The 12,414-nt window shown below is 37.6% G+C and overlaps 1 protein-coding gene across 3 annotated transcripts in view; it reads left to right on the top strand.

Annotated features, from left to right (window-relative positions):
- C9H8orf34 (chromosome 9 C8orf34 homolog) overlaps positions 1-12,414 on the top strand; it is a 475,930-nt gene that overhangs the window by 280,633 nt on the left and 182,883 nt on the right. For 2 of the 3 annotated variants that reach the window (XM_030937846.1, XM_030937844.1), the window contains exon 8: positions 9,802-9,937. In XM_030937846.1, the coding sequence (XP_030793706.1) occupies positions 9,802-9,937 (136 nt within the window). The remainder of the gene's footprint in view (positions 1-9,801; positions 9,938-12,414) is intronic. The other variant, XM_030937845.1, reaches the window with a different exon arrangement.

Genomic DNA, 12,414 nt, shown 5'->3' with positions numbered 1-12,414 from the left:
ACTGAATATTTTAGTTGAATATATTCATGTCATTGAGGAATATTTTATAGTGGTTATATTTTTCATAATATTGACTATATTCCAAAAAAGTCCTACAATTAATTTTTTATAAATTTAGCAAATTATTTATTTATTTAATTGGTTTTTAATAAATATACCTACAATTACCTTTGGTTTTTTTTTTTTTTTTTTTTTTTTGCAGACAGAGTCTCACTCTGTCTCCCAGGCTGGAGTGCAGTGGCACAGTCAGAACCCACTGCAGACTCAACCTCCTGCTGGGCTCAAGAGATCCTTCCACCTCAGCCTCCTGAGTAGTTGGGACCACAGGCATGCCCCAACATGCCCAGCTATTTTTTTTTTTTTAAAGACAGGGCCCCAGCCAGGGTTCGTGGCTCATGCCTGTAATCCCAGCACTTCGAGAGGCTGAAGCGGGCAGATTACTTGACGTCTGGAGTTGGAGACCAGGCAGGCCAACATAGTGAAACCCCATCTCAACTAAAAATACAAAAATTAGCCAGGCATGGTGGTGGCATGCACCTGTAGTCCCAGCTAATTAGGAGAATCACTTGAACCTGGGAGGTGGAGGTTGCAGTGCGCCGAGATTGTGCCACTGTACTCCAGCCTGGGCAACAGAGCAGGACTCTGTCTCAAAAATAAAAATAAATAAGTAAATAAAGACAACGCTCCACTATGTTGCCAGGCTTGTCTCAAACTTTTGGGCTCAAGTGATCCTCCTACCTTGACCTCCAGCCAAAAGTGCTGGGATTAAGGCACAAGCCGCTGTGCCTAGCCAGTTATCTTTCTGAAACACAGAATTGATATCTTCCTTCATGATTATTATAATAATGTCATAATTATTATAATTATTGATTATCTCCCTTTATCATCTGAGACTAAACTGTTTTAATATTCCATTCCACTATTCCTATACATCTCAGGCTACAGTCATATTAGCTGCATAACATTTAAGAAAGTACTATTGATATGGTTTGGCTCTGTGTCCCCACCCATATCTCATCTTGAATTGTAATCCCCATGTGTCAAGGGGAGGACCTGGTGAGAGGTGATTAAATCATGGGGGTGGTTTACCCCATGCTGTTCTCCTGAGAGTGAGGGAGTTCTCTTGAGATCTGATGGTTTAAAGGTGTTTGGAAGTTCCCTCCTTGCTCTCTCTTTCTCCTGCCACTATGTAAGATGTGTTTTGCTTCCCCTTCACCTTCTGCCATGATTGTAAGTTTCTTGAGACCTCCTCAGCTTTGCAGAGCTGTGAGTCAATTAGACCTCTTTCCTTTATAAATTGCCTAGTCTCCTGAAGTTTTTTATACAGTGTGAAAAAGGGCCAATACATAAAATTGGTACCAGGAGTGAGTTACTGCCTAAAGATACCTAAAAATGTGGAAGCAACTTTGGAACTGGATAATGGGCAGAGGTTGGAACAGTTTGGAGGGCTCAGATGACAGGAAGATGTGGGAAAGTTTGGAACTTCCTAGAGACTTGTTGAATAGTTTTGACCAAAATTATGATGGTGATATGGACAACGAAGTCCAGGCTGAGGTGGTGTCAGATTGAGATGAGGAGCTTTTTGGGAACTGGAGCAGAGGTCACTCTTGTTATGTCTTAGCGAAGAGACTGGTGGCATTTTGTCCCACCCTAGAGATTTGTGGAACTTTGAAGTTGAGAAAGATGATTTAGGGTATCTGGCAGAAGAAATTTATAAACAGCAAAGCATTCAAGGGGTGACCTGGCTTTTGGTAAAAGTTTACACCCATATTCATTCACAAAGAAAAGATCAGAAATTGGAACTTACATTTAAAAGGGAAGCAGAGTGTAAAAGTTTGAAAAAATTGCAGCCTGACCATGCAGTAAAAAAGAAAAACCCATTTTTTGGCAATAAATTCAAGCTGGTTGCAGATATTTGCATAAGTAATGAGGAGTCCAATGTTAATGGCAAAGACAATGAGGAAAGTATCTCCAGGGCATGTCAGAGATCTTCACAGCAGCCCCTCCCATCACAGGCCTGGCAGCCTAGTAGGGAAAAATGGTTTTGTGGGTCAGGCCAGGGCCCTGAGCCTCTGTTCAGCCTTGGGACATTGTGCCCTGCATCCCAGCCACTCTAGTTCCAGCCATGGCTAAAAGGGGCCAAGGGACAGTTCAGACCATGGCTTAAGAGGATGCAATCCCCAAGTCTTGCAGCTTCCACGTAGTATTGAGCCTGCTGCTGTGCAAAAGACAAGAGTTCAGCTTTGAGAGCCTCCACCTAGATTGCAGAGAAAGTATGGAGATGCCTGAATGTCCAGGCAGAAGTCTGCTGCAGGGCAGAGCCCTCTCAAGGAGAACCTCTGCTACAGCAGTGCAGGTGTTGGCTGTTGCTACCCAGAAGTTAGAAAACTGCAGGAAATTGCTTCAGAGTTCATAAATCTTTTGTAATGTTAATAGAAGTATAGAGATTAAAAAAATAATCAAACAACAGCCCTTGTACCTACAAAATCCACCCAACTGGAGCTGCTGCTAGAGGAAAATGAGTGGTTCTACCTCTCTTCTACCTGTTAAATCTAGTTACTGCAGCTGCTTGACAAATCCTAAACTTTACATGGCAAACTAGGTAGTAAAAGAGTATAAGCAATGCAATTCTTAGTTTTCTAGTCTTCCAATACAGGGGTGCATGGAAGCTAGTAAGGATAGGGCCAAGTGCCAAAAGACAATAGCTGGCATTTTACCCCCAACCTCAGTTGCTTTCTTATATATTTCATATAACAGTTAAAACATTTATTTTTCTTCTGGGATGGAGTTGATCACATAATATTATAGTTATCTATCTTCTTAACATTCTTCTCCCACTTACTAGACAGTTCAATTTCAAAGCATCTAAACAGGGCAAGTATATTTTTTAAAATTCCCGTCAGTTGATTTGTATATTATCCTTCTTTACTACTGTTATCTTAAGAATCACAAATTTCTTTGTTGTGGAAACTATTCCTAATTGCTTCTAAGAAATTTCTAGTTTACCAAATTTCTTCTTAACAGACTAAATTTTTATCTACTTGCAATCAAAGATGGTATATCTCCCATATCTATGGCACTGGGCTGGATATTGTAGAGAATATTTTGGAGAATATCTTAGGAAAGAAGCCCCCAAATAGGAAGGAAGAAAGATAGAGTAGAAGAAAGAGAGGAAGAAAGAAAAAAGAAGGAAGAAAAGGCAGAAAGTTTCTGATACTTTAGGAGAGGCAGTACTTTACCACTTCCCTTCTAGGTGTTTTTGTTGTTGTTGTTGTTGTTGTTGTTGTTGTTGTTGTTTTTTTTTGGTTTTTGGCTGAGCCTGAGAATTAAATTGACACAATAGAAATTAACAGAAGAAAATCCTATGAATTTATTTAATACTTAATACAGTTTTACATGGCATGGGAGCCCTCAAAAGGAAATGAAGATCCAAAAACAGAGTCAATCACTTATATACTGAATCAAACAAAGAATAGTAAATTGTGAAGAATCTAATAAATAATATGGGAAGGCTTACAGGTTGAGATATTTTAAAAGATTTGTACAGAATTCACTCCATCTCAATTTTTTTGTACTTGATGATAAGAAGTTGCTTTTCTTGTAGTATAAGGTGGGTATCTTTCACATAGGAATTTCATTTTTTGTGTTTTTAAGAAACAGAATGAAGGTCAGAGTAATTTTCTTACACCTGCTGTATTTCAAATGCCTTTAACTCAAAATAGTCAACATGCCAGAATGGCATATTTTTACCTCCTTCAATACCATTGGTATTCAAAGATTCTCAGTTTTCTACATCTAGGATATGTTCCTGGTATTTCTTCCCTTGACTTAAACAGTATTAAAAAGTCCTTGGACAGAATCTTACTTAATTTGTTTTTCTCCCTTTCCATTTTCATAAACTTTCCAAACTTTCCTAAGTTTAGGCATTTTTGGGGTTTTACTTCTCTTAATTATTTAATCCTAGACACCTGCTCCCTTAAATAATGTTGTTAAGGAATTGGAGCTAGTGAGACCTAGATTTGTATTTTGTTTTATTTTTGTTCTTTGTAAATTTAGCATAGATTATTAGTATCCTCCCATGACCAAACCAAGTTTTTTTATGGTTCTGTCACCCTTTAGAGCTTGGTAAGTATTCAGTAGTTATTAGGAGCTCATTGATCATCTTTGAAATAATGAATATTTGTAAAGAAAGAAAAAAATGATTGGATATTTTTCAGAGTGAGGCCTCTTCTAAGACTGCAGGAGCCAATTTCACTGCCATTGCCACAGTCACATCTGACACTACCAGAACCATAGCAGTTGTTGAAGCAGTTTCAGCTTATAGCACTCTGAAGTCTCCAGTGAACCAGCAAATGAATTCCAGAAGACTTCCGACTCTAGGGTTCTCTATTCTCCCACACTGTGACAGTTATTCTGAACTGGAAAAAAGAGGTGCTATCCAGATGGGGTGTGAGGAGCTGCTAGGAAATCTTCAAAAAGTCTCATTAAATACACTCAAATTTGCACATGAAAGGAGAGTTCTGGCAGGGAGTTCTTACTGTTCATCAAAATGCAGTCATAAAATTCATGTCTTATTACCTTCTCTACATATGTCAAACAATTTAAAAATGCTTAGATAATTGCCATGGAGCTCCATACTACGATTCTGTATCTTATTAGTAGAAAAATGGTACAGAAGCAAGTAGATAGTTGATGATTTTGGCCTTTGAACATATCCTTAAAGGTAATGAGGGGCCAGCGTGTCTGGGCTCCCCAGCCCAGAATTAACCACATAATTTCTTTGTATCAGCATGAAAGACGTTAATAAGTCAATGTGGTGTGCTTTGTGGTTCCAAGATAAAAATCGAGAAAGCAATTTTAGTTCTAATTCATAACAAAATGGCCCCCAAAAGGTGATTGCTTCATTTAAACAAACACTCTTCTTTTACATAATTAATGTCTTCTTTTTAACAGATGTATCCTAAATCATAGAAGTGTGATGAGAATGTATGGGAAGCTTAGATTTGAATTAAACCATTTAGCACAATGCTTCTGCAAAACTCTAATTTGCCCACTATCAACAGTTATTCGGCCTCTGCTTTTAACATTTCCAGGAATGGGGTGATCACATCTCCTACACAGCACTGTACAGTATGCCTTAGAGCAACTATAAATGTTAAAATGTTGTTATATTGATGAGAAACACACTCTCCTCTTATACACATTTCTTCTCTGCAGGCACAGGGGGAACTCTAATATGTCTTCTCTATGACAAACCTTTAGATATTTGATGGTTGCCATTGTGGAAATAAATGAAGACTACACAAATGAAAACAAGCAGAGAATATTTATCTATTTATTCAGAGCTGGTTATAGCATGGGAGTCAGCCACTATCACTTGCATTTACCAGAGACCCAAAGGCATGCAGGGGAGTAGGAAAACTTTATAATAATAGTTTTTAAAGGGAAGGCTTTGAATATGTTCTGATTGGAAGTTGTTGGCATGGAAAAACTGAAGAAGGGCTAACTAGAAACAGACTATCTTATGCAATTGGTTTTGCGAGCGCTTTTGGCTTTCTTCAGTTGGTTCTGAGTTGGAAATAGGGGTGAAACGAGGGAAACTGATCTTTATTGATGAAGTCCTAAATGTTTTGAGCCAATGGCTGCAGAGGTTGTGGGTCAGCGTTCTAATGCTGCATACTATCTGGCCCGGCGCAGTGGCTCACGCCTGTGATCCCAGCACTTTGGGAGGCCAAGGCGGGCAGATCACAAGGTCAGGAGATCAAGACCATCCCAGCTAACACAGTGAAACCCTGCCTCTACTAAAAAAAAATAGAAAAAATTATGCAGGCATGGTGGTATGTGCTTGTAATCCCAGCTACTCAGGAGGCTGAGGCAGGAGAATTGCTTGAACCTGGGAGGAGGAGGTTGCAGTGAGCCGAGATCGCACCACTGCACTCTTACCTGGGTGACAGAGCAAGACTCTGTCTCAATAAAAATAAATAAATAAATAAAAATAAAAGGTCCACCTATTATCTACATGTATATTTAATCTCCCCTCCTTTTGTCACTCTCTTTTTTTGGCAAAAGGATGTTGGTTAAAAGGTAAGGTGAGGGATCCAGAGCTTCACTGCTTGATGATTGTTCACTTGTATCCTTAGTCAATTGTATCACGAGATCTTCTTCATCTTTTTTGTTGCCTCATCATTGCGATCATTTGATGAGCGAGTGGCCACATACAAGCATTTAAGACTCTATATGGAATTCAGTGTACCAGCATCATGGACACTATGATAAAAACAAAAACAATTTAAGTCAATTTAATATTGATCTGGTTCTTCAGAGCCAATGGGGTGACTGACTTGGTTCTTCAGAACCAAGAACTTGAATTGTCCAACCCAGTCTAGAAGAACAAATCTCACAGGTCACGAGGACCAAAATTAGAGAATCAAGTAGTTTTTTGTCAAGCTGACATGTAGACTTTTCTACCATACCTGTTTCACTGATCCAAGTATAGCAAGAAGTATCAGCAATGGTATAGATACCACCATGCCTATCGAAAAAAAAAAAAAAAAATCCAGAAGAATTCAATTGTTCAACTATCTTGCCAACAGTTGAGATGGATCTGTATTCCATCTAAGGTAGAGGTAGTATCACTTATAGTTTCTGCCAGCATTAGTGATACATGTCTTGCAGTCTTCTGTTTGCATGGTTCCTATGGCTGGAAACTGCTTTGGTTGTTTGTATAAACAATGAATCAGTAACTCCTCCAAGTAAAGTGCCTGAATACTAAAGGATAGCCTCATTTAGGAGTTTGCATCAGAGTTAAAATTTCCAGTCTTGATGATCTATAGAATTAGGGTGTCTGTGTACTGGTAAGATTTGTAATGTTATTTTTATAGTGCATGACGTATGTGTGCATAAAGCAAGCAGGACCAGCTATCTAGATGCAAGGAAATTAGTATCTGGTAGGAACACACAGGGATCCAGAAAAAAGAAATTATTCATGACCTGAGGTTGGGATCAAAGCTGTTCATTAGTTGGGTTACACATGTGAATCTCTGTTAGTCTCTTCCAGGTGACAAATAATTGGTTCATCTTCCTATGAAGGTTGTTGAATTCAAATTTATAATTACATAGATTCTAACTAATCAATTATAATAATAGGGTTTGTGTGTGTGTGTGTGTGTGTGTGAAAGGGACACTAGCAAAAATCACAGGTTGATTTATCCATGTAAGTTCAACTGGAAATGCCATTGGATTTAATTCCCTGTGGTCTCATTTGATGAGAATGAAATTATCCAAGGGTTTTTGATTATGGTAGTTTCGTGAGGAATAGCATATCCAGCAATCAATGAGCTTGAAGGTTACTATTTAGGATAATCCAAGATTAGTGATAGAAAATGATTATGCTCTGGTAGGAAATTTTAGTAAGAATAAAATGAAGGAGAAAAAGAGTCATGGTGGGTGGGTGACTATCAGGGGTCTTTAGAAAATGAGAAGAATGATTGTAATTAAGTAGATAGAAAACAAAATGGCAAGTACACCAGAGATCTTGATCCAATATTGTGGGGAGAAGCTGTCTACTCTCTGAGGTCATTACCTCCCTCTGAAGGTCTTGAGTCAGCTGTCTACTCTGAAGATTTAAGATTGTTACCAGTTTATCTGTACCATGATGAGTCATTTCATGGAGGAATTTAACTAGTGTTCATTTGAAGCCATCTGGTGCCACCAAAAATGCCAGAGATTATCTGAGTAAAGCTAGAACTGTTTTGTTTTTTTTGGTTTATTTATTTATTTATTTTTTTAGAATAAGAGGCCAAATGTTGATATTTTATAATGGTGTCTTATAATTACTGCAGAGATTTATTCTCTAAAATTTTAGATAGGTTCATAACCTTGATTAAGGCTGCCTCTTTAGCAAAATAATCTGTTAGAACATTTCTTTTAGCTTCTGTATTGTTTATATTTTCATTAGCTTCGATCTTTATAATAACTACATCTGTATGGAACAGGAGTGTATCTAAAAGTGTTTTAAACATCTTCTCTGTTTGATGGAGGTTCTGGCAAAGTTAGAAAACCCTTCGTTTCCAGAGCACCCCAAAGTCATGTATTTTTTTAAAAAATTGTACCAGTATATGTATTACTCTGAGGTCTTTGTCCAGTTAACAAATTCAAGTACGTACAATATTTCTGCCATCTGGGCTAATTTTACCTCCAATAGAGAACTATATCTCACAGACACATAAATTAGTGGTAGCATACTCTGCTTCACAACCTCTAGTTTCAAGTTTTGAAATATGATCCAGCAACAAATAATATTTGGTCAGGGTTTTCAATGGCAGTTCTTAAAAATACTGAAGTGCAGAAAGTTTCCTGAGGTAAGAAAATCATGGGTTCACTTCTTCTGGTAGGGGCAGGAGAGTAGCAAAAATAGGGTGTTCTAGTGGTGAACAGTAATGTGAGAGGGAGAGAGTAACAATCTCTCATGAGTGTTTAATGCTGGTTGAAAAGTGTTGTGTGTTCCGAGGTGGTAGTAATGTCTGTATTGCTTGAGGAACCATGAGATCAAGAGGAGAGTCTGTAATTAGCTCTGCAGAAGCACCAGGTTTTGAATTGGCACCTAGGCTCTTAAACAAGAGGACTAAGCCTTGGTAACCAGGTCAAGGTGATAAGTTTTTGATGATTCTTATAAAGTTGAGTTAAAACCCTAAGTGTTTTTCCAGTTTGCTTATGCACAAGTAGACAACAAGGCTTTCACTTGGGGTGCCTATGGAAGAAATCTGTTGACAAGCCTTCCTCAGATTCCAGAAGGCCGGTTCTTGATTTAGACTGAGTTGTCACCATCTCAGGAACAATTTATTTGACCCTCGTTTGTAATATCCGATTAAAACATACAATCCTCCTGATTGTGTTTTGAGGGATCTAGGATGTTTTTATGATCTTTAGTCATCAGAAGACAGTGATTTTCCTCCTCACATACATTATGCCTTCAGTAATGAATTAGATTTTTGTAAAAATTATGATTTATCTTTTGAAACTTTATATATCTTTAGTGCTAAAGCTGAGAGCAAGTAATTGGAATCCTTTTTACAAGCTTCCTTGTTCTCTGAATGAAGTAGGAGATCATATACATGTTGTAACATAGCTGAATCTCAAGAGAAAATTTAGGTCTTTTCATTTTTGATTGAGGACCTGGGAAAAATAGAAGTGGGCTTCAGTAAACCTTTGGGGCATGACTGTTCAGGTTTACTGTTGTCCTCCCCAGGTGAAGGTAGAAAGCAAACATTGAGAGTGAAAAAGGGGAAGATGTCAGTTATATTTTGATTGGAGGTTGTTGATGGGGAGGCTGGAAGCAGACTAATTAGAAGCAGAGGATTTATGCAATTGGTTTTGAAACATATTTGGTTTTGTGTGGTTGATTCTGAGTTGAGAACAAAGGAAAAAAATAGGAGAGCTGGCAGTCATTGACCAAGTCCTGAACATTTGGGGCTGATTGCTGCAGAGGTTATAGTTTGTCTTCCCCGGTGGGTATGGCAGAAATTGTGTGTCAGTGGTCTGTGGTCCTAAGTGCTCTGCCCACTCTCCATATATTCAGTCTCTCACCGTTTTGTCTCTTGTAAATTTTCACATATAATTTGTCTCCAACTACGTCTAGAAATAATTTGAAAAATAATTGATACGTGTAGTTAGATTTTTGCAAAGGGGATATATATTGTTTTGCTTGACAAACTAATGGCAGATATTTGAAAACATGAATTTTTCTCCTTAATTCCGCTAGAGTTAATTTTTTTTTCTCTGTAATTGTTTGTGTTGTTACAGAGGATCTTAATGATTTAAGAATGGAGGGAGTAACAACCCTGGTACCTTCTGGGAGCAAATTTAACCAAGGCCGTCCTACTTACCCGGCTGAGCCTCAGGCCAAGGTCACACTGAACATCTGTTCAAGGTGTGCCAGGTAAAAGACATAATAGGTATAGTATATATAAATATGATCTTGATTTTTAAAATCTAAGATTTTAATGCAAAGATTGTACTCTTCTGTTTAAGAAAATCTTTTCATTCCAGTGATCTTTTGTGCTAATATTGGCAGAGTTAGTTATGCAGTTTATCCTGTGCCCAATGCCACTCACACCAACAATGAATCAAAGAGTTTAGATTGTCTTCACTTCACAGCTTGAGACTATTTTATGTCTTCTGTCTCTGAATTTCATTCTCTGTCCGCCATTCTGTTCTCTTTCAAAGAAAATTTAAGGGCTCTGAACATTCAAAGCCACTTTTAAAGCACCTGCATAGAGGAAGAGTTTGGCCAGGTACAGTTTAAGATCTGATATTATTGACCTCTTAACCTGCCCCTCATCCTGTTCACCTCCTGGAAAGAATTTAATCAGCTTGACGCTTTTCAGTTTTGGCAGCTGGAAGCAATCTTTGCATATACTGTATGTGGCCAAAGAAGTAGCTTGTAGTTACTGCCAAGTCAGCTCCCAGTGCTGGTCTAGCAGAAACTCACCAAATAGCTAGAATTCATTCTTTTGTAGGAACTAAATCTCATTTGCAAAGAGGCTTTTAAGCCTGTTTAAATGATAAAACAAGCCTTCTAACCCTTATGTAAATGGTCCAGATTAGCAAGAACAATGTACTGGCTGGCCAAATTTATCTCCTTTTCTTTATGTCTAGCTGCTCTATTGTACTGTTTGAGAGGAGATTAACTGCTTGGATATAGGGAGGGAGGAAAGTGTAGGAAAATCAAACCAGATTTTTGTAGCTTTTTCTCTTTTGCTTTGACCCTTTGTAAGTTTTTTAAATTTTCACAGGCTTAGAAAAATAGAAAGGACAGCTCTTAGAAAATCAAGGATGTTATTTGAAGCCATTAAGAGAAATAGCATAGCACAGTGAAAACAGCAATGGAAACATTGCTTCAGACAAGTAATATTTGGTGGTTGACTTTTCTTCGTAGGGCTGTGAAGAGAACTTCTAATATTTATGTGACAATATTTAAGCATCCTGAGTGAACACAGTCATTGGTGGATGAGTTATATGACATTTTGTTATAAACTTTGTAGTATAGTTGTACATTTACATTATGACTGGAGAGGGGTTGATGCTTGGTTCATGTCGTTTGTAGCAGACTGGGATATGAGGTGTTTGTTTTATCAAAACAGAAAGTTTATAAAAAGTGTTTTTCTAATATATTGAGGATTTGAACTGCAAAAGGACCAAGCACATTTGTAGCCCTAAATTATCATTCAGCTTGCCAATGATAAACTGTAAATCATAAACAACCTGCATTTAAAGTCAGAACATAACAGAATTTTTCAACAAACATTTAATGCATTAATATTTGGTGGCAGGTACTACATTCTTGCTATAAACCACAGTACTATTCTAAAGACATTAAATGTGTAAACTGATTTAATTTGCAGATAATTCTCAGAGTTAATTACTATTACTATCCCCATTTTATAGATAAGAAAACTGAGGCATGTATTGATTGAATAACTTGTCCAGAGTAATACAACCAATAGGTAGAAAAACACAGTCTGAAACTTAGGCAACATAGGTTGACAGTCTACCTACTAGTCATTCTGCTTTATTGGTAAGCATCAAGCTATTGTCTGAAGGTGAAGATGGAGGCCTCAAATAGATAAAAACAATGAGATAGAAAGTGATTTAGTTGTTTGAAATGATGAAAGTTCATGACTGTTTTGATGGAGAATAAGGCATTGTTTTACTTTCAAAAGCAAAGGAGAAATATATTGATTCAGATAAATGTGGTAAACAGTATGGAAGAAGATTCTAGACTATTCATTTTAGAGCAGCTATTATAGCTAGAATTTAAAGAAGAAAAAACAAATATCAGTTGTCAAGAACTATAGAGAATCTGAGATTTTATTGCATTTGGAGCTTTATATTTATAATATATATTTATATATTATATTATGTTTTATGCGTACTAGGAAAACTCATGAAACACCTGGGTCAGAGACCAAGGACTTTACTACTTACAGCAATAACAATAACCAGGGTATTAGCATCTTCACTGGTTTCCTGAGCCAGAATTCCCAGAGTAACACAAATAGTGCAAAAGATTATATTATGTAAGAGGAAACTAAACTTAGAAAGTGTGACTATTCTGTAAGAGACCATTAGCACTCCTAGGTGTTGCTCCAGGGAGGGCCTCCATCTGTATCCTCCAAGTCTGTGTGCTAGATCAGCAGTCCTCAACCATTTTGGCACCAGGGACTGATTTCATGGAAGATAGTTTTTCCATGGATGGTTGATAGGGTGAATTTTGAGATAGAACTGTTACACTTCAGATCATCAGGCATTAGGTTCTCATATGGAGCATGCAACCTAGATCCCTTCATGCATGGTTCACAATAGGGTTCATGCTCCTGTGAGAATTTATGGTTGATCTGCCAGGAGGCGGAGCTC

The sequence above is a fragment of the Rhinopithecus roxellana genome, chromosome 9 (assembly GCF_007565055.1).
Source record: "Rhinopithecus roxellana isolate Shanxi Qingling chromosome 9, ASM756505v1, whole genome shotgun sequence".
In the NCBI taxonomy this organism is placed as follows: domain Eukaryota; kingdom Metazoa; phylum Chordata; class Mammalia; order Primates; family Cercopithecidae; genus Rhinopithecus; species Rhinopithecus roxellana.
This window is presented reverse-complemented; position numbering and strand designations above follow the sequence as displayed.